Source organism: Mytilus trossulus, chromosome 3 (genome assembly GCF_036588685.1).
Source record: "Mytilus trossulus isolate FHL-02 chromosome 3, PNRI_Mtr1.1.1.hap1, whole genome shotgun sequence".
Lineage (NCBI taxonomy): Eukaryota > Metazoa > Mollusca > Bivalvia > Mytilida > Mytilidae > Mytilus > Mytilus trossulus.
Genome location: NC_086375.1, coordinates 59,610,738 through 59,638,637, shown reverse-complemented (window position 1 = coordinate 59,638,637; position 27,900 = coordinate 59,610,738). Strand labels below are relative to the sequence as shown.

General features: G+C 32.3%; 2 protein-coding genes across 2 annotated transcripts; both read right to left on the bottom strand.

Annotated features, from left to right (window-relative positions):
• Positions 1-1,461: 1,461 nt before the first annotated feature.
• LOC134711990 (calmodulin-2-like) lies at positions 1,462-15,306 on the bottom strand. The gene is made up of 5 exons (XM_063573066.1): positions 15,130-15,306; positions 8,848-8,878; positions 7,508-7,651; positions 5,657-5,908; positions 1,462-1,769 (listed from the first exon to the last, which is right to left on the bottom strand). Exons 1-5 carry the CDS (start codon positions 15,130-15,132, stop codon positions 1,741-1,743), a joined length of 459 nt encoding a protein of 152 aa, XP_063429136.1. The 5' UTR covers positions 15,133-15,306; the 3' UTR covers positions 1,462-1,740.
• A 275-nt stretch (positions 15,307-15,581) lies between these two features.
• On the bottom strand, positions 15,582-27,691 carry LOC134711994 (calmodulin-like). Its single transcript, XM_063573073.1, has 5 exons — positions 27,456-27,691; positions 25,933-25,963; positions 19,493-19,636; positions 18,145-18,375; positions 15,582-17,547 (listed from the first exon to the last, which is right to left on the bottom strand). Exons 1-5 carry the CDS (start codon positions 27,456-27,458, stop codon positions 17,519-17,521), a joined length of 438 nt encoding a protein of 145 aa, XP_063429143.1. The 5' UTR covers positions 27,459-27,691; the 3' UTR covers positions 15,582-17,518.
• Positions 27,692-27,900: the final 209 nt, after the last annotated feature.

Genomic DNA, 27,900 nt, shown 5'->3' with positions numbered 1-27,900 from the left:
ATCTTTTTGAATTGATAAGTGAGAGAAATCGAACGTATATACATACGACATGTCAACAAACGGAACTCAACGTAAGAAAACGAAAGAGTCAACAACAGAAAATAAATTGGAACACGAATGTTTATTGACAACAATAAAATGCAAGGTTACAAAAAAGGATATTAAGTTGTTAACTGTTGTCTTTTATACACACTGTGTATAGACATTCATTATGGATTTTATTATAACAAAATTACTGCTCCATAACGATACGTTCATAGAGTTTCGTCCATTCGTAAGATGTCGAGAAACCTCTTTTAGACCTTTTCAACAACTCTCGGCACCTACGGCTACAGTTGGTCCAAGAACACAGTTATCGTCCTTTGGTTTTCGTTGTCTAATATAGTCCCTAGTGTAAACAGTGTATAACTTGCATGTTTTATTTGATATACTTTCCCCAATTTATTTCCTGATATTAAATGCATGAAATATTAAGTAGGGGGATGTAATTACATGTTTAAAAAATTTGGGTGCTGAATCTTTATGTAAAGTAGTGATTTGGTCCAGTTCAAAAAGGTCAAATTTTATCACGTCTGAAGCTGTCAAACTGAATTTTACACCCCCTTAACACAGAATTGTCAATATTTTGAGTTAGAGCTAGTAGAAATTTCTATAATGTTGATATTATTTGTCTCACTGGTTGTACACTACACTGTAAAAATATTTTTGAGAAAGAGCTGGTGCGATGGATCAATCATATTTTTTTTCAATATTCATCTAGAAAAAACATCAACTCTAATAAGATATCTTGCAGCGGAGAAGTCCGTCGTTGATAAAAAAAAAAAAAGAAAAAAAAGATGGGATATTTTCCTTCGACCTTTAAAAACAATATATGATTATCCCTCCAGAAATAGAATATGTACATCAACAAAGGTGAAGATTGGTTAAAAAATACCGGGTTGATCGTGTTCACATGCAAGTGTGATACGGACGGACGGTTCAGTTATAATTATTCATTAATTTTAAAAAAATTCATGAAAGCTTTTACACAAATAAATTACTCGTTATTTGCATGCGGCAAATATTTGTTGAAAGCCTAACATAATCATAAAAAATAAAGAGAAAGTGGGTTAGGATGCAGAATGATTGCAGTATTTTTTTAATCAATTCAACATGAAATGTCGTTCAAATACATACGAAATAATATTACATGACAAAGACATATATTTATTTATTTTGTAGGTTGATAGATATTCATAAGATATAAGTCAAAACAGTATATAACCGCCAATCCAGTATGTTTCGTGGTTTTTGTCTTTGAGACGACCTATCCACACTGTGTCTAAACCACACCGGCAAAATTTGTTCGGACTCGATGGTATCTAAAATCCAGCACAATGACGGAACATTAACAGACAGAAGAAAGTTAGTTTTCTCTTTTTTTCTTATTTTTTTATGCTATCTATAAAGTATTTGTTCCGCGGTTTTAAAAGTTTTCGTGCTTTTGGCTGTCACACCACCGGCCTAATGGTACACATATATAGTGGTTTGAATAAAACACGTTCAATGATAAAACTTCACATTTATTTTCATTCAAGAATTAAATCAAAATAAATATTACAACAAATATCAATAGTCTACTTATACTATAACGAAAACAAATCTTTGTCAATATCGTCTTTCGTTCTCATTCAGTTTTGCACATTTATAAAAGTAGATTGCAAAGCAAGTTCCAAATTCCCATTTCCTTTGTAACACTTTTCACTGTGGATTCATCAAATTGACAAATTCTGAAATATAAAGGCAAAAACAAAAAGATCAGAAAGTATAACCAATTCATGCTTTTATAAATAATTTTGCTTTTGTTCCCATGTTACCATTGAATCTCACACATATTGTCAGTGAAAGTAACATTACATTTCAAAAGCAACCAAATAGAAATTTTCTTTTTCTTTTTCGTTTTCTTGAATGTTGCAATATATAATGATATTTTGACGAAGTAATAGAAATAATATTCTTTAGAAATATTTTTGAATATTGTCTTTTATATGTAAGAAATCATGGATTTGTTAGATATTTGGCTTATACATAACATTATTAATTCCATTAGTTTATTAGATATAAGAAGAGCTGGTCTGAGTGCCAATGAGACAGTTCGCAATCCAAGTCACAATTTGTAAAAGTAAACCATTATAGGTCAAAATACGGTCTTCAACACGTAGCATTGGCTCACACAGAAAAGCAAGCCATAAAGGTCCCAAGAAATGACTAGTGAAAAAGAAAAACGACAAACGAGAAACATTTATAAACACTATCAACAAACGACAACCACTGACCAACAGGTTGTAATGTCGCAACATCTGCGTATCGTTCGTAAATGATAAGGATTTAACTGTAAAATGTTTCATGAATCGGAGTCTTTCACCGGATTGTGGCATTACAAACTGCCGAGGGATCTAGACCTTTATTGGCAGCCAAGGTTGTTAAAAATCCCCTTGTAGTAGTTCAATCGTTTTCTACCATATAGTCATATGTAGAATGATCACAGAGAAAATTAAAAAAAAAAAATGAATCATAAGAAAACAAACAAATATTATAGTCAAACAAAAAGATGGCGACAAGATCAACAACAAACTGAAAAACAAAATACAGAAACTAGAGGCTCTCAAGAGCCTGTGTCGCTCACCTTGGTCTATGTGCATATTAAACAATGGACACAGATAAATTCATGACAAAATTGTGTTTTGGTGATCACGATGTATTTGTGGATCTTACTTACTGGACATTCTTCTTGCTACAATTATCTCTATCTATAATGAACTTGGCCCAATAATTACACTGAAAAATGAATTCTAAAAATTTACAAAAATTTATAAAAATTGTTAAAAACTGACTATAAAGGGCAATAACTCCTTAAGGGATAAACTGACAATTTTGGTCATGTTGACGTATTTGTAGATCTTACTTTGCTGAACATTTTTGCCTTTTACAGTTTACCTCCATCTATTATAATATTCAAGATAATAACCAAACACTGCAAAATTTCCTTAAAATTACTAATTCTGGGGCAACAGGTTGTCTGTTTTGTCTGAAAATTTCAGGGCAAATACATCTTGACCTGATAAACAAAGTATCCCCTGTCAGATTTGCTCTAAATGCTTTGGTTTCAGAGATATAAGCCAAAATCTACATTTCGCCCCTTTGAACTATTTTTAGCCATGGCGGCCATCTTGGTTGGATGGCAGGGTCACACCACACATTTTTTAAAATTAGATACCCAATTGATGATTGTGGGCAAGTTTGGTTAAATTTGGCCCAGTAGTTTCAGAGGAGAAGATTTTTTAAAAGAATACTTAAATTTTAGAAAAATTTACTATAAATGGCAATAACTCCTTAATGGGTCAACTGACTATTTTGGTCATGTTGACTTATTTGTAGATCTTACTTTTCTGAACATTATTGCTGTTTACAGTTTATCTCTATCTATAATAATATTTAAGGTAATAAGCAAAAACTGCAAAATTTCCTTAAAATTACAAATTCAGGGCAGCAACCTAACAACGGGTTGTCCGATTTGTCCGAAAATTTATGGGCAGATAGAACTTGACCTAACAAGAATGTGTCCATAGTACACGGATGCCCCACTCGCATTATCATTTTCTATGTTAAGTGGACCGTGAAATTGGGATAAAAAAAATCTAATTTGGCATTTTAATAATCATAACCAAAGGAATATGTGTACCAAGTTTCAAGTTGATTGGACTTTAACTAAATCAAAAACTACCTTGACAAAAAACTTTAACCTGAAACTAACACTATCATTTTCTATGTTCATTGGAACGTGAAATTGGGGTCAAAAGTCTAATTTGGCAAATAAATTAGAAAGATCATATCATAGGGAACATGTGTACTAAGTTTGAAGTTAATTGGACTTCAACTTCATCAAAAACTACCTTGACCAAAAACTTTAACCTGAAACTTGCATTATCATTTTCTATGTTCAGTGGACCCTGAAATTGGGGTCAAAAGCCTAATTTGGCAATTAAATTAGAAAGATCATATCATAGGGAACATGTGTACTAAGTTTCAAGTTGATTGGACTTCAACTTCATCAATAACTACCTTGACCAAAAACTTTAACCTGAAACTTGCACTATCATTTTATATGTTCAGTGGACCATGAAATTGGGGTCAAAAGTCTAATTTGGCAATTTTAAATTAGAAAGATCTTATCATAGGGAACATGTGTACTAAGTTTGAAGTTGATTGGACTTCAACTTCATCAAAAACTACCTTGACCAAAAACTTTAACATGAACGAACGAACGGACGGAAGGACAGACGGAATGACGGATGGAAGGACAGACGGAAGGACGGATGGAAGGACAGACGGAAAGACAGACGGAAGGACGGACGGAAGGACAGACGCGCAGACCAGAAAACATAATGCCCCTCTACTATCGTAGGTGGGGCATACATTTTTTTTTACCCTATGTCAGATTTGCTCTAAATTGTTTGGTTTAAGAGTTATAAGCCAAAATCTACATTTTACCCCTATGATCTAATTTTAGCCATGGCGGCCATCTTGGTTGGTTGGCAGGGTCACGCCACACATTTTTAAACTGAATACCCACATGATGATTGTGGCCAAGTTTGGATTAATTTGGCCCAGTTGTTTCAGAGTAGAAGATTTTTGTAAAAGATTACTAAGATTTACGAAAAATGGTTAAAAAATGACTATAAAGGGCAATAACTCCTAAAGTGTTCAACTGACCATTTCGGTCATGTTGACTTATTTGTAAATCTTACTTTGCTGAACATTATTGCTGTTTACAGTTTATCTCTATCTATAATAATATTTCAGATAATAACCAAAAACAGTAAAATTTCCTTAAAATTACCAATTTAGGGACAGCAACCTAACAATGGGTTGTCCGATTCATTTGAAAATGTCAGGGCAGTCAATTAATGTATAAATAACCAATATATATTTTTGCTTTATTCATACTTGTACAAAATAGTGACCAGTAACCACATGTTGAGCAAACGATAATATAGATGACATGGATATTTCCATTGCTTGACAGTTCGTTTTTGGGCCCTTATCTCAGTCCGCGTTTAAACTTGGTCGATTTCTTAAAAAAAAAAAAAAGAACAGAGACACATTATGTCATATTTGGATTTCAACAAGTAAAGCTTCGAGTGTTTGGTGTAAAACACAGGATACAACAATAATGTACATTGTCTGAAATACAAAAAGGTTTAAAACTCGCTACGAAACAGGAGAAACTCACGAGCCTCGGTTTTGCCTTGTATATAAAGACTGTACACATAGTTTTTATATTTTCCATCAATGTACAGTATTATATTGCACATTTATGTGAATTTCACTGTTTTGTTCTGTGTTCTTCAATTTTCGCTCAGACTTTGGACTGTGTGTTACAGTAAGGGGTGTAAGATATGATATATATATCTTTATTTGCAAAACACACAAAAACCAATTTTGGTTGTGGCAAATACATTGACAAACAAACATAATGAAACATAATGAAAACTCGACAGACATGTTACATTTAACTGCCTTTACTGAGAGCATTACATTTTTGTAGCGATTTTCTGGTTTGTTAATAGATGTTAGAGATTACACATGGATGTTTATACACAATATAAATACACACCTTGATAGTTAACTAGTCCATCTCCATCAATATCAACAGCAGCTATCATTTCTTTAAAGTCTTCATCTGTTAAATGATCCTCCCCTTTGTTCAGCAGTGCATCCTTTAATTCGTCTATATCTATGAATCCGTTCCCATCTTTATCAAATGTTTTAAAAGCTTCCATTAGATCACTATGTTCATTTCTGTTTTGAGAACAGAAAGTTTTCATGTAGTATTCTTCAAACTCGTTGTATTCTATTTCATTCGAACCTGAAATATGAAGAAAAATTGAGAAAGGAAATGGTGAATATGTCAAAGCGACAACCACCCGACCATAGAGCAGACAGCAGCCGAAGGCAACCAATGGGTCTTCAATGTAGCGAGAATTCCCGCACCCGTAGGTGTCCTTCAGCTGACCCCTAAAAATATGCATAATAGTACAGTGATAATGGACGTGTTTTATATCTTTGTGATCTTCGTTTTGTTGTATTTTATTGAGTAGTGCTACTTATACAAGTGAAAATAAGGCATGTTTTAACCGTTTTAAGTCTAATTTTGTGTCGAACTTTGGGGCGTCTGATTAAACTAGAATGTCGATAGTTTTATAGACCAATGCAATCTTCAAATATTTCTTCTAATTCGCAAAAAGTAAAATCACACAAATACTGAACTAAGAGGAAAATCTAATCGGAAAGTCCGTTATCATTTGAAAATCATGTTTTAGATAGAGATTTTCTGAAGATTTTGATACGGTTTGTATGTGTTGATTGTTTTGAATTCCAAAGGGCATTGTATGTAGATTGTCAAATTAAATATAAATATTTTATATCGTCAAGTTAATATGTAAACATGTAATTCTTCATAACATATATACAAGCTGAAATGTTTTTCAACGAAAACAAAATAATCCTTAAGGCAACTCCAAAGTGATGCCTAGTTCTTTGGGTTTGTCTGCCTTCAACTAAGGATACATTAAAATGAATTCGAGTCACTGTATACAATTTGTGTCTCGGGCTTACAGAAATCAATCAATAGGGTTACTACCACGGCATCGTCTAAAATGTTCTGACAGGATGTTTATAATATACTACTAGAACACACCCGTGATATCGCGGGTCCGTGACTGAATTAAGGTATATAACTATGTGCAAGCCTGATTTTAGTATTAGTATTGTCATGTGATAAAGTCATGCCGATTATAAGATACACAGTTTTTCTCTGCTTTCAAATCTTTCTGTTTGAACCCGTCGAACTGGAACTTATCAATTATTGGTAATATTAATTATTTGGAAAACAAAAGGTCCTGGAAATTCCGAATGGAGTATTTTTTAATCAACAACATTGTCCTATATTAGTTATAAATAAAGATGAATTCTTTGATTCGCTGTTTTACGTCATGTATGCCCACTAACAAATTGAAAACTGTTCCTCATTTTTAGTCTTGTTATCTTAGAAAGTCTTACTGATTAAAATACTACAATAGCTATTTGACAATTCAGTAGTGCCAACCCTGTGCGTATGACCCGTGTATATAGCATATTAACCCTGAATACACCGTTTGGTGGTGCGTCTGTCAGATGCGGAACATACAGATGAGGTAATAGGTAACAGGTGAATATACTATTGGTATCGGTATCGGACTCGACCCGGAACTTCTTAATTATTGGCAATATTAATTACGTGGAAAACAAAAGGGCCTGGAGTGGTGTAATTTTAAATCTACACCTTTGTACTATATTAGTGATATATAAAGTTGAATTCTTTGATTCGTCGTTTTTACGCGATGACGGCTGAAAAATTGGACTTCGTAATTTTAGTATTATAGATATAACTGACCGTCTATAAAATAGCACTCGCGTGATAACATACCATCTTTGTCTATTCCCTGAAACATTTCTTCAAGTTCATCTTTAGTTGGGTTCAGCCCTAATCCACGTACAACACCAGATACTTCAACTCTTGAAAGTTTCCCTGATTTGTCTTCATCAAAAATATCAAAGTATTCTTTGATTTCTACAATATTTCATAACAATAACATGCAGTTCATATTGTTTATATGTATAAATGTACACACATAATGCTCGAATTATCTTACCAAATGAAATTGAGAATGGAAATGTGTTTCTTTATTAAAGATAAAGAAACTAATTCTCTTATATTTGTGTCACTAACAGGGTCAAGGTCAAAATTTGATTTTAATGGAATTTGAATATTGAAGAATATATAAACTGTATTTACACATTAGTCAATTTGTTTTTTGTTAATTGCATTCAAACCAAATGTTATTTTTAGCGCTACATGTGGCTGTTGAAGACATCGTGTTATTTCTAATTGCACATGTTTATTTTAAATTTCGCGTTTAAGGACTTCTTTAAACAAACGATTTTATTTGCATCAGAAATGCAAACTATATCTCTTCTTCCAAAGGGTGTTCTTTTGGTCAATTGTTTCCTTCTGACGAGTCTGACGAAGTTTCCTTGCCAATGATCCAACTTGGAGCCTTGCTCTTTAGTCTGGTTGTTGTCTTTTGACACAGTCTCTCTATCCATTCTCAATTTTATTTTGTAGGAAAATAAAATCGAGGCTCAGAGTAACTGTGAAACTAAATACTACAGACTCAGGATACATCAGTTGAAAATAAAAATACTTCAAGAAATATGTTGAAGAAGTCAAACATAGTATTACAACCCTCTCCGTGTGTGGTAGCTTAAAAAAAGGTCTGACTTTTAAACTACCGAGTAAATTTTTTTCTTCTTTTTTATCACGATGTTGGATTTGTCTTAGTTCAAGCTAATTTATGTTTCAAAAATTAATAAATAGTAACTATACACACTAGAAGTACTGGTGTTTGGAAAATCCCTTAGACCCTTAGAAAATGATTTTTAATTTCTCAGTTGGTACATTCTTTTCTGCCTTTTTTTAGTTTGCAGTTTTCATTTTGCTTTAAATATCTATAATCCAATCGAATGTTCCTATACGTTACATTACACTCATTCGTAGCTGCGATACAAATGTACTTGTACAATTCGATTTACTTAAGTTGTTGTAGCAATCGTCTTTTGCAGATTTGATATTTAACCAACCACTACATAAATCTAATAACAAAATATATAATAACAAAAATGAAAAAAATGCGATGAAAAAAAAAAAAAAGAAGATGTGGCATGATTGCCAATGAGACAACTATCCACAAAAGATGTCGAGTTTACCTTGTTGTTGTTCTTCAGTCAACTGAGCAGCCTGAAAATTCAAAATAGGATTTTTTTACAAGTCAAACATAACATTTTTTTAACATTAATCGTTTTTTATCCATCATATAGATTAGATGTAGCCTTCAACTAAACCGCCCCCTTCTTATAGTAAGCGAACTTTCAACTAGAGGCTCTAAAGAACCTGTGTCGCTCACCTTGGTCTATGTGCATATTTAACAAAGGACACAGATGGATTCATGACAAAATTGTGATTTTGTGATGGTGATGTGTTTGAAGTTCTTACTTTACTGGACGTTCTTGCTACTTACAATTATCTCCATCTATAATGAACTTTAATTCAGTGGTTGTCGTTTGTTTATGTGTTACATATTTGTCTCTCATTCATTTTTTTATATACATTAGGCCGTTAGTTTTCTCGTTTGAATTGTTTTACATTGTCTTATCGGGGCCTTTTATAGCTGACTATGCGGTATGGGCTTTGTTGAACATTATTGCTGTTTACAATCTAATTAAAATATTGATCTCTGATTAACGTAATCAGAGATCAATATTTTAATTAGATTGGCTGTTTACAGTTTATCTCGATCTATAATTATAGTATTCAAGATAATAACCAAAAACGCAATTGGGTGCAGCAACCCAACAACCGGTTGTCAATTCATCTGAAAATTTGAGGGCAGATAGATATTGACTTGATAAACAATTTAACCCCTTGTCAGATTTGCTCTTAATGCTTTGGTTTCAGAGTTGTAAACCAAAATCAACATTTTACCCATATGTTCTATGTTTAGCCATGGCGGCCATCTTGTTTAGTTGGCTGTGTCACCTCACACATTTTTAAACTAGATACCCCAATGATGAGTGTGGCCAAGTGTGGTTAAACTTGACCCTGTAGGTTCAGAGGAGAAGATTTTTGTAAAAGATTACAAAAATTGATGAAAAATTGGTAAAAAATGACTATAAAGGGTAATTACTCCTGAAGGGGTCTACTGACCATTTTGGGGATGTTGACTTATTTGTAGATCTTACTTTGCTGAACATTATTGCTGTTTAAATAAAATTGAGAATGGAAATGGGGAATGTGTCAAAGAGACAACAACCCGACCAAATAAAAAAAAAACAACAGCAGAAGGTCACCAACAGGTCTTCAATGTAGCTAGAAATTCCTGCACCCGGAGGCGTCCTTCAGCTTGCCCCTAAACAAATATATACTAGTTCAGTGATAATGAACGCCATACTAATTTCCAAATTGTACACAAGAAACTAAAAATTAAAATAATACAAGACTAACAAAGGCCAGCGGCTCCTGAAAGTTTATCTCTATCTATAATAGTATTCAAGATAAAAAAAAAAACAATCCAGAACACTAAACCAAAAAGTTCTTTGTGGCAAACTACTGAAATTTACTTCCAATTAATTGTTAATCCTTAAATAAAAAAAAAACATATGATATATATACAGCTCATTATAGGCATATGAAAAACATCGGTTTAAAAGAATAAAAAAAGTCGCACGTGATCTAAAAAAACGAAGACGTAAATCTGTCCATGTTATAACACCATTCTCTATAAACGTTAAAGTATGGAACGCCACGACTGCCTTATGTTAATAATCAGCATTATACGCAGTGTTCACAGCATTATATGAAGTGATCACAGCATTATATGTAGTGCTCACAACATTATATGAAGTGATCACAGCATTATATGCAGTGCTCACAGCATTATATACAGTGTTCACAACATTATATGAAGTGCTCACAACATTATATTAAGTGCTCACAACATTATATTAAGTGCTCACAACATTATATTAAGTGCTCACAACATTATATTAAGTGTTCACAACATTATACGTTTTTTTTTTGTATGATGAGATTGATGTATGATGAGATTTATGAATGATGAGATCATTCGGTAAACTTCGTTTTTTAGCGGAAATTACCGAATCCATAATTGGTAAATTACGGTAAATTAATGCCCAGCAAACAAATTTAAACAGTTATTATTATATATGTGATCATTAAGGCAGTATACAATATTTAAAACGGATTGAAATAAGTAAATTAAGAAGTATGATCAATTTAACCCAAGTTTATTCCACACCAGGGCATTTTAAACTTATTTTGAGGATTAGTTTCACCATATTCACAACTTAATATGTATATATATTTACTAGAACACATCCATGATATCGCGGGTCTGTGACTGAATTAAAGAATATAACTATGCGTAAGCCTGATTTTAGTATTGATATTGTCATCTGATAAAGTCATGCCGATTATAAGATGAAGTTTTCTCTGCTTTTAACATCTTTCTGTTTGAACCCGTCGACCTGGAACTTGTCAATTTAATATTGGTATTATTGATTTTGTTTGGAAAACAAAAGTCTCTGGAAACTGGGAGTATTTTTTAATCAACAGTTTTGTCCTTTATGAGTTATGAATAAAATTGAATCTTTGATTCGCTGTTTTACGTCTAACAAATTGAAAACTGTACATGCTGTACCTATACGCCTTATTTTAAGTCCATATTTTTATTATTCGTATTGTCATCTTAGAAAGTCATACATTTGTACTGATTAAAGTACTACAATCGGGAACAATGTGACAATGATTGAATTAAGTAGTTTCAACCCTGTGATTACGACCCGTGTATATAGCAAAATCTTAAATACAGCGTTTCGTGGTACTCCTGTCAAGATTCAAGATTCTTTATTTTTTATAAAACCAAGTAAATGGTACAAAGAAAGATAATTTTACATACAATAACATACAGATTTTGCGCATGACAAGTTTGCACAAAAACGAGCAACAAGAATGACAGATTGTTGGTCAACCTGGAGAACAAACTTCTATATTGATAATTCTAATTAATTTACACAATTTTTTCAATACACGAATATTTTTTGAAATAAATAAACTGCCGAATTTCAGATCCTGTCAGATGCGGAACGTACAGATAATGTAATAGTTAACAGGTGAGTATATTATTGGTATCGATTCGACCCGGAACTTCTTAATTATTGGCAATATTAATTATGTGGAAAACAAAAGGGTCTGGAGTGATGTTATTTTTAATCAACAGCATAGTACTATATTAGTTATATATACTCTCAGATCAGTACTTATAGTGTCTTTTTATTGTTGGGATATACAAGTACCCGCCCACATGCACGTTCACTCTATTTTCTTGTTAGATCATATGTGTTTATATTTGTACCCATCTAATGAGTTAATATAAAAAAGAAGATGTGGTAGAATTGCCAATGAGACAACTATCCACAAAATACCAAAATGACACAAACATTAACAACTATAGGTCACTGTACGGCCTTCAACAATGAGCAAAGCCCATACCGCATAGTCAGCTATAAAAGGCCCCGATACGACCATGTAAAACAATTCAAACGAGAAAACTAACAAGCCTTTTACAACTGATTTTCATAGTTCGTTCTTATGTTGTTCTGTTACGCCACTGTCCCAGGTTAGAGGGAGGATACCAACATCCCGCTAACATGTTAAAACCCGCCACATTTTGCATATATGTGGCCGTCCCAAGTCAGGAGGAGCCTTTATTTCAGTGGTTGTCGTTTGTTAATTAATGTGTTATATACATGTTAGTTTTTCGATCGTTTGTTTGTACATAAATTAGGAATATTTTTCGTTTATCATTTCGGGGCCTTCTATAGCTGACTATCCGGTATGGGCTTTCCTCATTGTTGAAGGTCGTACTGTGGCCGTTTAGCTGTTTAAAATTTCTGTGATGTCATTTTGTCTCTTGTGGAAAGTTGTTTCATTGGCAAGCATACCACTTTTATATATATACATGTATGTACCGTGCAAACTGACGAACAAACGTAGTAAACGTTTTATTCATCCCCACAAACTCAATTTTCATAAGAGATGATAACTTTAAATGAAAATGTTAAACAGGGTCTTGAAAGGGTAAATTTTTCTATGAAAGTTTAAATTTCTATATAAGACTGCTGATCATATTTAGAAGACAATCTTAGTACTTGCTTAGTACTTGCCGTGCTAAAAAGCGTGTAAAAAAATGGAATAATTGATGTAAAGTTATGTTTAACACCTACAGTGAAATGCTTTAAACTGCATTTTCCATATCTGTTAGATACTTATTCATGTAAAAATGCCAAATTCTGAAAATTGATGCCAAAAATGACTCTATCATGACATATATCAGCTAGCGTAATATGGCACCTATGTGTTATAGAAATCTGACTGTTTTATTTAAAAGGTAATTAAGCTTTTTAAAACTGAGTACGGACTATAAAGTGGCACCTTGCTAAATTTCTTCAGTAGGAAATGAACTCGAGAATATATCATACAAATTTTCCTACGATATTTCATTAAATAAACTTTTTATTATTTAACTTACATTTTGCCATTCGTATTTCTTACGACGAACAGAACTACTCCAATCATTCACCTCTCAGTTTCATCTTTTCCTTACTTATTTCAATCAGTTTTAAATATTGTATGCTACCTTATGATAACATGATTTTAATAACTTTTTAAATTTGTTTGCTGGGCATTACCGTAATTTACCAAATATGGATTCGGTAATTTCCGCTAAAAAACGAAGTTTACCGAATGATCTCATCATTCATAAATCTCATCATACATCAATCTCATCATACAACAAAAAACGTATAATGTTGTGAACACTTAATATAATGTTGTGAGCACTTAATATAATGTTGTGAGCACTTAATATAATGTTGTGAGCACTTCATATAATGTTGTGAACACTGCATATAATGCTGTGAGCACTGCATATAATGCTGTGATCACTTCATATAATGTTGTGAGCACTACATATAATGCTGTGATCACTTCATATAATGCTGTGAACACTGCGTATAATGCTGATTATTAACATAAGGCAGTCGTGGCGTTCCATATTAAAGCAATTTATTTTGTGTGTATAAACAGAAATAAAGATATTTGTAAATGTCTGTGGTAGATCTTTATTTGATGTCAAATGAATACTAATCTTAAACATGACTATAAGAGGCAAAGTTCACTCGGTGATATGTAATTATTATTCTCTTTGCACTTTTAAAGGTAAAATTAAATTGAATGTTAAACACGTTCTTTTTTTGATATAAAATCCTTACCAAAAGTTAAATTATAAACAGAGTAGTTAGATCCTTCTGAATAGAGATTTCTTATCATTTATTATTGATCCTAATATATTGAAGTGCTTTAAATTAGTTTGTGGAGTTCGACAAAAAAAATAATGACTTGAAAGGTTGATTGTAACTGTTTATTTAGGAAGATGAAGTATGATTGCCAAGGAGACAACTTTCCACAATAGACCAATGACACAGAAATAAACAACAATAAGTCAACATACGGCCTTCGACAATGAGTAAGAACCATACCGCATAGTCAGCTATAAAAGACACCGAAATGACAACTGTTTGAAAATTCAAACGAGAAAACTTAGTTTACCTTAGTTTATCATAAAGTATAAAGTTCGGTTATCTGAAACAGTATGGATGTTCAAAGTTTGTTAAGGGGCATGTCTCTGGTTCTCTTTCTAATTATTATACATTGGTTTTACAATAAAAAAGAATTTTACACCGCAAAACGTCAAATTTAAAAAGTTCTCGCCCAGAAACAACACCCGTTGTTGTACTTTGTATAAAATTGATTAAATCTTAAAAAAAAATACATTTTAAACTTCATTATAATTATGTTAGTATAAGTTATATATTTCACGTATAATTAACTTGTTAAACTTCGTATATATCGTATATTTTGTACTGCCTTTGAAGTATTATTATTACTAATAGTTGTATACTTGTAGTTACATGAATATTATTTAGTAGGAACATAAATTAATTCACGTTACAGTGAGGAAAGGCTGATTATCAGATTTCTCTCTCTAAAAATATAAACAGATTTAGGTAAAATAAAGACGCACAGTAACCCAACGATTTGAGTATTTAAAATACTCTAAATCCGCATGTATTTACCGTATAAAGTTATGTATCCATTACTTACATCAAATAAAATATCATACAAAACTAGATCATAACCTGTTAACATTGAATAGCAAAAATTTAATTTATAGACATACGCATGTTTACTTAATGTATTTTGTTTTGATTTTACTTCCGCTGCATGACTAAAATAAAAGGTTTAACAGTCTAACCGTTTAAGACTATAATTTGGTTAATAACTTGTATATGTATATTAACAAACGACGATATCGTTGAAAAGGACTAACGAAAAAGAAAGAACTATCTTACCATATCAGATCTTCTTCAGAGAATCCCCATTAAAGTTTGTGTACTCATGGGTTAAGAAAATAGTCAATAAGTTGATTTACGTTTTAATAACTAAATGAGGTATTTTAAAAACATTTTCTGACGTGTTCCTAACCTGACAATGAAACCTTTAATAATCCTTAGTGATTCTTTGTATAGTCGCAGTTGATAGTAAATATAAATATAAAGGTTATTGAATTTATACTTCGGATTGATTAAAAGTAGGGTCTGTTCTTGATGTTTAACGTATGATACTAGATGACTGTTAATTGATCGATACATACCACATATAGTCTATCGAATGAGTATTAGTGGGGTGAAAGTGTTTCCATATCAGACATATAACAACTAGATATTTTGATTACAAACTTAAATATAAAATGAAATAGAGTGAGTTTTAACCCTAAAAAATAAGTAGCATTTGATGATAAAAAAACAACAACAAGGAAAACATGTTATAAATTTAACCGAGTCTGGCTTAATAGTAAATGCCGTCAACAGAAAAGATCAATAAGTTTATTGTAGCAACCAATTCCCAACAGAGAAAGATTAGTGACTTTGAACAGGTACAGAAATGAGAGTAGTATATTCATTTTTTTTATAGCTATAAATCAGCAAACTTATTGAAGAAGTGTGTGATTCAATAACATCATTTTTTTTTTAAGTTTAGCCTTATGTTATATGTTTGATGGTACTTATGCATCCCGACACAAAAAGACACAATGAACAGATCTGAGAGGACTTGCAGTTATCAGACAGCTAGTTCCAAGCCACTAACAACTAATAAAAAATCATGCATCTAAGACTAAACTATCAATCCGTACACATCCAACATCCAATTGATTTAGTGTAAAGACGTCATAAACAGCCAGAGAAAAACATGACCTTGTGCAATGGTCATAAGTTGTATCATTGCTTGACATGCATACATATGATTTATTTTTGGATTTTTTTTATTATCATTGAAGAATTATTAGAAGACATTTCTGGATTTACAAATCTTATATATGAGTACTTAAAAAATTATGTCTGTTTAGTTCACGCATCATTCTAAATATAACGAAGTTTAATGAAACTGTCATCAAAGTGAGGGGTTTAGCGCTATAAAAGCAGGTTTAATCCAACATGCTCTACGTTTGAAAATGCCTATACCAAGTCAGGAATGTGACAGTTTTTGTCCATTCTTTTTTATATGTTTTGTCATTTGATCTCGCCATGTGATTATGGACTTTTCGATTAAATTTTTGTGACTTTACTTTATACGTCGTCCGATAACTTTTTTTTATGAACCATTGATTTGCAATATTTTTTTAGTATGAAAATTGTTAACTTTAGTATTTTGTTGACAGTTTAATCTAATGTTATGTGTTTTTGTATGATTGTAGAGTTTTGTATGGTACTACTTTACTTGTTAGATTTTTAGTGCATTTTTTTACCACTGTTTGTAATATTACTCATCTCAGTGGTGCATTTTAGACATAAATGAAGGTCTTCTGTTTTAATAAGGAAATTGTTAAGCTTTGTCACTAGAACATTAGTGTTCTTGATAATAAAATACTGTATGTGTTTAAACTTCATTGAGGATGAAATAAATAATAACAAAGGTATACATTCTAAATAATTATTTCTGATTAAAGAGAGCTACATTCTGTTGGTTTGTCTAGGCGGGTTTTTAAAACCAAATCCTAAATTAAAAATAGTTGTCAAAAAGAACCAAACATATACAAAAAAAAAGCAAAAAAACCCACCCCTCAATATACTACAATTTTGCCCTAAAAATATACAGCGCCGCACTGAAGTTCCCTTTTTCAAAAGCACCTTTCTGCCCCGAGAAACTAGAACACTGTCAGAACCATCAGACAAGCTAGTCAGCAAATATGTCAGTTATTGAAGTACTCATATATAAGATTTGTAAATCAAGAAATGTCTTCTAATAATTCTTCAATGGTAATAAAAAAATCAAAAAAAAATTTCGTATGTATGCATGTCTAGCAATGATACAACTTAAAGACTCACAAAATCCCAAAGATACAAACATTTTTAGCTTGGCATTTCAGTTAATACAGTACTAAATAAATACTCCTTTGTTAATCTATTTTGACCATTGTCATATTGCCAAGTTTCTTCTGTAACCTATTTATATCATCGGACTTCTTTTAAACTGAATTTTTGTATCCTACGTTTGTTGCGTGTTTGTTTATTCCACATAGGCAATAACAATAGACGTGAATGTATACAAAACAGAAATGTAAAATAAAAAAAAAATCAGACAGTAACTAGGAATAATCTTCACAAACTCTTTCAATTTTGTTGATATAAGACTCCGGCTAATGATGCTATTGATTTGTATTTGTTCAATGGTTTACGTCATCTATATCGCCATCATCATTTCAACAAACTCTGGAAAATATAAGTTTATGAATAGATTTGAAATGTTGTATCATGGCACATTTTATTCATAGGCATTCAAATAAGAAACCTTATTAATCGACATTTGAGTATACAGTATGCAGGGACGATCAAATTGACTTATTAATCGACATTTAAGTATACAGTATACAGGGACGATCAAATTGACAAGGACTTTTACTTTAGTCTCAGAAGAAAAAATAAATGAAACATTAAGAGAAACAAACGCTTGTCAATAAGAACGTAGTAATAATGCCAAATTGTCCAAACAGCTCAAGTACCTATTAATGAGATGTACATTTTCTATTATATGCCTCTGAGGAAATCATCACCATTCATATTACCATAGAAACAAGTGATTGTTATATACACTTGTTTGAATGGAAGATAATACAATCAGAAGGTTATAACATGGGTCCAACAATTCTGACTTGTTTCGTCGAGTTAACATATTTTCAAGACAGCTAATTTTGGTTTTCTTAACATGTACCATTTGAAACTATATCTTGTTATTTAGTTTTTACAAATCCTCTTTGGTTTTTCACAATGAATTTAACATAACTCTATAAAAATATATTGGTATCGTACCTTCAATGTTAACTTTTCCGTCGCCATTTTTGTCGGCAATGTCAATCATTCCTTGTGCCTGTTCCTCTGATAAGTCCTCCATGAATTTCATTAATTCGTCCCGTTCGATGAAACCATCGTTATTTTGATCAAAGCATTTGAAGGCTTCTAAAAGAGATTGTTTTTCGTCCACATTCGCTATGGTGTTTACATAGTATGTTTGAAATTCTTCTAGATCTATAAGACCACTATCTGAAAATGGATGGAATGTGGGAAACTGGACAAAGAAAAAATCACTAAGATACAGTGTTTGTATAAATGCATATTGAAGTTAACTAACTAACATTCCAGTAAAGACTCCACTGGTGTATAAAGCTTACTTAAAAGTTTCGTTTGTTGCACCATAGTGGAATCATAAGATCTGGAAAACAGCTATTTTGAATTAAACATGAGTTTTCTGAAATTGTCAAGTGATATGTAGAAGATGAGTTTTTTTTAACATTCATGCATTGTTGGTGAAATGACGTATTTTTTATATTTTGATGCTTACAGTCAAATAACAAGGAGACGACAAATCATTGATATGTATGCTGTCGATGAGACAACTATTCATCAAATGGACAAAAGAACAAGCATGTGAACAGCCTCAAAATATTAGCAGAACCCTCACCGTATAGAAAGCTATAACAGACTCAAAAATCAATAACAAAAACTTACAACAATCAACGGTTGATTTAAACTAAAACAATTTTGATAGACAGTAACCCACTTGATAATGGGTGGATGATTTGTACAATACAACAGGGGCCAGAAAGGAACGAAATTAACCCTTTATCTGCATGGTTGGTACGGAATTTTTGTGGTTGACTAGAATTTTAATACTTTAATGAATATGGTTGAGTACATTTGTTGTATGTCTAATGATAAAAATATATTTCTTACGTGAATGATTTCAAAATTGATCAACTAAAAGTAAAAGAAACTAAAACGGTTGATATAAATATATAAGTATATGATGAATGTATTGGAGGATTTCTGGCTGTCTAATGTTTATTGGCAAATATTACATACATATAAGGACGAAAACATGATGGTTCATTCTTTGCATCATTGTGGTTTAAAGCTCTATGAAGAGATGCGCCTTTATAAACGTTTTATATTTTTGTAATCAAAACTTTTGTCATTACTGTTGAGCTCAAAAGAATTTCATGAATGATATTCCAGAATGACTCATTGTGATCAATTAATATTGATATTATATTTATTTACATTAATATTTGTCGCATATGCCCTACACAATATTCTCATTATCGATTCATAGCTAGTCCTTATAATTGAATTCAAATTTTTCGGAACTAGCAATACTAACCATCTAGGTCAACTTCTTTAAATATTTGTGTGATATCATCGTCTGTAGGATTATTTCCTACCACTCGTAACAATTGTGTTATTTCTTCTTTAGACAGTTTACCATCTTTATCTGTATCAAATCTGTCAAACCAATCCTTGATATCTGAAAATTATTACACCAAAAGTGAAAAAAAAGATGTCGCAAAATAACCAAAATTGTAAGAAGTAAAACGGACACCATTTTTAAATTATAATAAGACAAGACGTAAAAACAAAAGACAAAACTACAGAGAAAATATAACGCTTGAATAACAGGAACCTCACCAAAACCGGGGTTGAACTTTGGGCACGTTTCCGTGCTCATTTTATGGTGATCTCGACATGTAAACAAAGTCATACCTCTCAATTGCTGAAGAGGAAAGGGAAGCAGAGCTCTCTTGAGTATCAGTTAAAATGGGAACAATGTTGGAATGTTACTACGTGAAGAAGGATAACTCACTACCAAAATTGATGTTATCTTTTTTTTGTCCCCAAATTTACTACTTACTATTTCTAGCTGTAGTCAACTACGAAAAACCCGTAGTTCAGCATGAAACATGCTATCAAAATAAATCCATCCGAATACATTTGCACGATACAACTCTAAATTGTCAAGCTCGAAACAAAAAGCACAAATCATTTTTGATAAGCTAAGGCACAATAGTATACAATAGTATACCCGGTATATTTTCCCCAATTTTCGACAGTGTTCATCTTCAGTAGGTAAGTAAAAAATTACAAAGTATCAGATAGCAGAAAAAACTTCTCTGCACAGCTGATAAAAATTATTTAAAAAGTAAGCTTCAGACAAAATGTTTAACCAATCTTTCATGAAGAGGAACTGAAACATGCAACAAAAGCGTCCAAATCAACCAGACGCGGACAAAGACAATTCTAGATTTTCCTCAATCTTTGAGATGTGTATGATATTCACCTTCAAATTCAACGATAGATCTTATTTCATTTAGTGTATCATACACTAACTTGACAACGCTCAGATTGATACCGACAAGCAATGTTTGAATATTTGAACCTTATAAAAAAAGAATTCCCCAGATAAAGCCACAAACAACATCGTTTGTGTGCGTGAAAACGCATCTTCTAGAGGTGGCGTAAATCAGATGTGGATACTTAAAAAAATGCAAAGATCTTTTAGAGTACATACATTCTAACTCTCTTTCATCTTGCAATAGTATTAAAACATTTGACTTTTCTACTCTTTACTCAAGTATTCCACATTCCAAACTAAAAGACAAATTGAAAGAGTTGGTATTGCTTTATTTCATAAAAAAGGAATGACCAACGTAGATACAAATATCTTGTCTTAGAGCGGGATAAATCCTACTTTGTAAAGGATCACTCTGATTCAAACAAAAAATTCTCTGAAACTGACATTATCAAGATGCTTGATTTTTTGATTGACAAAACATTTGTTACGTTCGGAGGACGTATTTTTCAACAGACTGTCGGCATTCCCATGGGGAAACAATTGTGCCCCTCTTCTTGCCGACTTTAGGTTAGGGGGAGAGTTGGGATCCCGCTAACATGTTTAACCCCACCACATTATTTATGTATGTGCCTGTCCCAAGTCAGGAGCTGGTAATTCAGTGGTTGTCGTTTGTTTATGTGTTACATATTTGTTTTTCGTTCATTTTTTTACATAAATAAGGCCGTTAGTTTTCACGTTTGATTTTTTTTACATTGTCTTATGAGGGCCTTTTATAGCTGACTATGCGGTATGGGCTTTGCTCATTGTTGAAGGCCGTACGGTGACCTATAGTTGGTAATGTTTGTGTCATTTTGGTCTTTTGTGGATAGTTGTCTCATTGGCAATAATACCACATTTTCTTTTTTAAATCGTTTCTTTATTATTATGAGGCTGACATCATACCGGATCTTCTTAGAAAGAAAGATAAGAAGTTAGCAATATCCTTTAACTTTACTTTACGCTATATAGATAATTCAAAATTTGGTGACTATGTTGAACGCATCTATTCCATCGAACTAGAGATGAAGGATACAACAGCTACAATTAAGTCAGGCTCATATCTTGACTTACCTCTAGAAATTGACAATGAAGGTCGGTTGAAGACAAAACTTTACGACAAAAGAGATGATTTCAGCTTTCCAAATGTGAATTTTACATTTCTAAGTAGCAACATCCAAGCAGGACATACATACGGGGTGTATATCTTCAAATTGATACGATATTCTCGTGCTTTTATTTCATATTATGATTTTCTTGAAAGATGGTTGTTGCTCACAAGGAAGCTATTAAACCAAGAGTTTCAAATGGTGATGTTGAAATCATCCTTTCGTAAATTTTACGGACGCCATCACGAGTTGATTGACCGTTATGGAATAACCGTTTTCACAGGTGATGAATGTAAACTACCGAATTTGACTATTAACCGGCTTTGTTTAAGAAATAATTGATGCCAGCTATACTTTATTGTAGTTTTAACATGGGTAGGCATTATATTCGTGATTATTTTTGCCAGAGCGATAGCGAGGGCTAAAATAACACGAATATAATGCCTACCCATGTTAAAACTAAAATAAAGTATAGCTGGCATCAATTATTTCGATTCTAATTAGGACAATTACGGTAATTTCTATGTTCGCTGTGTATAAGTGTACAGTCTTTGTGTAGGCTATTCCATCAACCTCACTGTCGATTTTTATCCAACTAGTTCAAACCAGTTTAATTTCGCAAAGTTGTAGGTTTCTAAAATTCAAAATTGAAACAGAAATTTAATTTATTAGCCTATCTAAAACAATATTTGTGTCACAATATAACAGAAAAGTTATATTACAACTAGTCCAGATAATCATGCCGTCTGCTGTGGGTATTTTTCGATTTTGACTTTTTTTTATCCCACATTGTCGCAGGAAGGCGTCCCAGAAAAAAATTAAAATAGCCTTGCCAGACGTCATAATTATTTGGACTATATTACAACAGTCTTTTCCTTTGACGTCAATTTCTGACACGCACATATTCAAGTCAGTTGTCAATGGCGGTGGACGCACAAGGAGAATCGGGTAGGTCTTTATTTACTAGATTAATCGTTAATATTCTGCCGGTTAATAGTGTAGCATTGGTTAATATGTTAATAAAGTTGTGCTGACATTCGAGACTTGGCAGGATGGGCCCTTTGACAGAGATCCATTTATATAAATACTTGCGGTGGCTACACCTTGTAAAGTTGATCAAAGCCTTTAGGGCACGTCTTTGTGCATCTGACGTGTACATGATGATCAAAATTAATACTGGGTGACAATCTTGTTGCATTTGTAAAATGGGTTGGGAACCTTGGTGGTATATTGGTAATTACGCCTATTTTTGTTATAGGAGAATGGGGTTCGATTCCCTGCTAGGGTCAATCCATTTTCTCAGAAATATGAAACAATTTTGTCATTTCAGTACAACAGTAATACATGTAATAACCTATACTTTATTTTATATTTTATGTTTTATCGTCGGAACATATGTTTCAATGAAATTATTATATACATGATATACAAAGACATGCCTTTTCAAAAGGAGAGATGAAACGTGTTTTTCAGAGGGAGGGGTTTTGAAGTTAGAACAGCCAACATGTACGTTGCTGTATCTAGGTCAAATATGACAATTACGAATTGTAACACATTGTTGTCATTGTAAAAGTATTAGTAACAAAATGTGTATCATTTAAGTGTTTGAAAGTGTTTTAATTTAAGGAAATACATTAACTGCATATCAATTTGATGAAATTCATTTTTCTGCCGAAGTCAATATACGCATGTGCAAACTAATTTTATTGGATAATAAAGTATGGTTTCTTTACAAAGCTAAAGAAGCACGTCATATTAGAATATAACATGGGCAACACGACGGGTGCCACATGTGGAGCAGGATCTGCTTACCCTTCCGGAGCACATGAGATCACCCCAGTTTTAGTGGGGTTCGTGCTGCTTATTCTTTAGTTTTCTATGTTATTTTATGTAACCTGTTGTTTGTCTGTTTGTCTTTTTCATTTTTAGCCATGTCGTTTTCAGTTTATTTTCGATTTATGAGTTAAACTGTCCCTCTGATATCTTTCGTTCTTCTTTTAGCATATTTTTTTTTATGAATTACGCATATCTGGTATATATCATAAGGATATATATTGATCATACAAAAGAAACCGGCTCGAACCACTGATTACCTGTTGATGAGTCCATCAGCTGTATTACTCAATATATTTCACTTAACTGGGCGGGGTTTAACTGGTTGGCTTATGATAAACCAGTCCGTCTATAGATAGGTGTTTTAGGATAAACTCATCAATGGAGTTACGAGTCATTACTTTGTTAATTCCTGTGATGACAGGTGATTAGAAGTCAATAATAATTATAACGTCAATCATTCTTATTACACACATCTTCAAATAGACTGTCCTTATGCAAATTAAACCTAAGATCCGCCCGATCAGTTGAAATAATATATGAACATATATCATATGAATTGACAATTTAATATCTGTTCGAATTTTATTTTTTTTAAATGTGATTGTTTTTCAAAAGAATCGACGTGAACAAAATAGGTTTGTGTCGAAATGCAGGGTAATTGTGTAATAGTTGATTCATATCACCCTAAAAGAGGGACGAAAGATACTAAAGGGACAGTCAAACTCATAAATCTCAAACAAACTGACAACGCCATGGCTAAAAACGAAAAAGACAAACAAAAAAAACAAAAGTACACATGACACAACATAGGAAACTAAAGAATAAACAACACGAACCCCACCAAAAACTAGGGTGATCTCAGGTGCTCCGGAAGGGTAGGCAGATCCTGCTCCACATGTGGCACCTTCATAGGTCACATTCATGAAAGGGAAGGGGATTGTAGTTACGACGTAAGGAACATATCCGATATCATTTGTGAAACGGTTATTCCATAACGGTCAACCAACTCGTGATGGCGTCCGTAAAATTTACGAAGGGATGATTTCAACTTCACCATTTGGAACTCTTGGTTTAAAAGCTTCCTCTATCAAGAAAATCATGATAGGAAATGCAAGCACGGGAATATCGTATCAACTGGGAGATATATACCCCGTATGTATGTCCTGCTTGGATGTTGCTACTTAGAAATGTAAAATTCACAATTGGAAAGCTGAAATCATCTCTTTTGTCGTAAAGTTTTGTTTTTAACCGACCTTCATTGTCAATTTTTAGAGGTAAGTCAAAATATGAGCCTGACTTAATTGTAGCTGTTGTATCCTTCACCTCTAGTTCGATGGGATATATGCGTTCAACATAGTCACCAAATTTCGAATTATTTATTGAGAGAACATCATCTATATAGCGTAAAGTAAAGTTAAAGGATATTGCTAACTTCTTATCTTTCTTTCTAAGAAGATCCGGTATGAGTCAGCCTCATAATAATAAAGAAACAAGTCGGCAAGAAGAGGGGTACAATCTATTCCCCATTTGAATCCCGACAGTCTGTTGAAAAACACGTCCTCCGAACGTAACAAATATGTTGTCAATCAAGAAATCAAGCATCTTGATAATATCAGTTTCAGAAATGTTTTTGTTTGAATCAGAGTGATTCTTTACAAAGTAGGATTTATCCCTCCCTAAGACAAGATACTTGTATCTACGTTGGTCATTTTTTTTATGAAGCAAAATAATACCAACTCTTTCAATTTGTCTTTTAGTTTGGAATGTGGAATACTTGTGTAAAGAGTAGAAAAGTCAAATGTTTTGATACTGTTACAAGATGAAAGAGAGTTAGATTGTATGTACTCTAAAAGATCTTTGGAATTTTAAAGTATTCACATCTGATTCACGCCACCTCTAGAATAGGCAGTTTCACAATAACTTTGAAGCCCGTCTTTGATTGCTGATAAAATAGATGTTAAAAATTTAGAAAGAGGTTTCGTGGAGCACTTGGAAGACCCAGTAATATACCGTTGTTTGTAAGGACACTTATGTAGTTTAGGTATCCAGTACAGTGATGGAAAATCCAGTTCTTCATCTTTGGTTGAAATTCCAAAGGAACATAGAACAGACCTATGATTATCCAGGATTTTCTCTTTGGTAAGTGTCGTTAGGGTATATGTTGAGTTTCCAAGTGAATTGTCAATACCTAATTCGTTTATCAAGCAGGTAATGTAATGACTTTTACACACAACAACGATGTTATTTGGGGCTTTATCAGCGGGGGCAACAACATATTTGTCATGAAGGTCGAATAGGTCTTTTGCAACATTTGGGTCTTTAAAGATTGACGTAGCATGGGCATTGATGGACCCATTCAGTTTCTTAAATCTGATTTGTATCAACGACCTCACTGCCTAACTTATCATGTAACAAAAAGTAAATTGAAGTCTCAATATTCCTGATTTTACAAATTCACTGTATTATATATACCGTTTTTTGAGGACTTACCTTGTTTCTGCTCTTCGCTTATTTCACCCGACTGTAAATAAAGTAAATAAATTCATCTTAGATACCAGGATTAATTTTATACGCCTGGCATGCGTTTCGTCTCCAACAGAATCATCACTGACGCTCGAATAAAACAAGTTAAAAGGGCCTAATGCAGTACATAGTTGAAGAGCATTGAGGAGTTTACATTCCAAAAGCTTTTGACAAAAACAAGTTAGGTTATCTATTCCTACAGAAAAGGATGAAAACAATCACGCCTTCGTATAAATATGAGTTTATATGAAAAATACACATTTGTAAATCACGAGCGTATTATTGTTTGTATGTTAGACCAACCAAGCCAGGAATATGACAGTTGTTATCCATTCGTGTGATGTGTTTGAGCATTTGATTTTGCCATTTGATAGGGACTCTCCTTTTTAATTTTCCTCGGAGTTCATTATTTTTGTGACTTTACTTTTTTCATGCGTCTTTTTTGTATGCGACTTATATTTTAAGTTTGTTGCTTTTTTCGGATTTTCATTTTGACTTTCAAATCAAACAAAATAACTCGGTTTGAGAACTTTCAGTCATTAGTATTGAAACATTCACAACTTCTATAGACTATTGGAAAAATAGTGCTTGACATAATTGTCTATTTAAAACAAAAGTATGTTTATTTTTAGATGTCTTTTGACTTTTGGTGTTTTTGGGATATTTGGAATTTGACGTCATCTTTTATTTATAAAGTACACCTTTTATTTACTCCTGATAATTAAATCATACAAAAGAATGCAATCTAGCTATATTGGAGAAAGCTGAAATCTGATAATAATAAGTTAAACTTATATCGAACAACTGGTATCGAATGTTCCATTTCGGTCACTCAGAACATATTATTGATATGCAACCTCTGAAATATCCACAACAGCGAAAACAATCGATCAAAGAAAATTTATAAACTGCTTTTTTTTTATATATAAAAAAGAATTGATAAAAAAGAAATATAAAAACTAAATTCATATTGTGAAATTCTTAGGAAAAAAACACATTAACAGTGTTGTCAAGTAAGGGATATATATCTGGTCGTTATAAGTCAAATGTCAAATTATAAAGTAAGAAACCTGGTCTCTGGTTTGAAGAATATATTTAATTTTGATAAATGTCAATAAGTCCGAAATTAAATTAGGCACAGAAAAAGTGAAAGGGCACCTGGCTAATTTGGAATAGGTTTTTAAATTTAAAAATATAATGTAAATTGCATATCTCTGCTGTTCCTTTTTTGTCCATTAAATAAAAAAATAAGTGAGTATGTCCCCGCTGATGCATTCGCTTTGAATATTATGCAAATATTACCAAAATGTTTCGTATTTAAATTTGAGTATTAATTAAACCATAATACAAAAATACTACAAATCAACCAATTATTTTTCAAAGTATTAAAAGTATACACAAATAAATCATTCTGCATCTAAAAAATAATGAAATGTATTCAACTAAACCAGGAATTTGATAGTATGTTTCTTTGAGATAAAACAACTTACCATGCTGATCCTATTGTCTTCTACTGACAGTGCAATATATTGTCATTTTACCATTAAAATATGCGTATTCATGCATTGTAAATATGATATAATTCAAACTAGGACAGTTAAATTGTTTATAAGACAAAAGAGTCGTCGAGCATTTCGCTAACGACATTAATAATAGAACGGCAATTCAGTACTTAATATTAATAGATAATTCTTTAAGTCGTGTCATAGATTTTACTGCCAACAACAAATTTTCCATAGATGCGAATTGTTAACTCATTTATCTTTAACAGAAGTCTAGACCTATTATTTGACTGGTCGGCAAAACGTCATACAAAGTGAAAGATTATTGAAATAAAAGTCAATTGACCGTTTAATCAATAGCATAATAAAATCATTGACTCCAGAGTGAAATATTTGCCAACAGTTATAATTTGGTTTCATTATGTCATTGGTT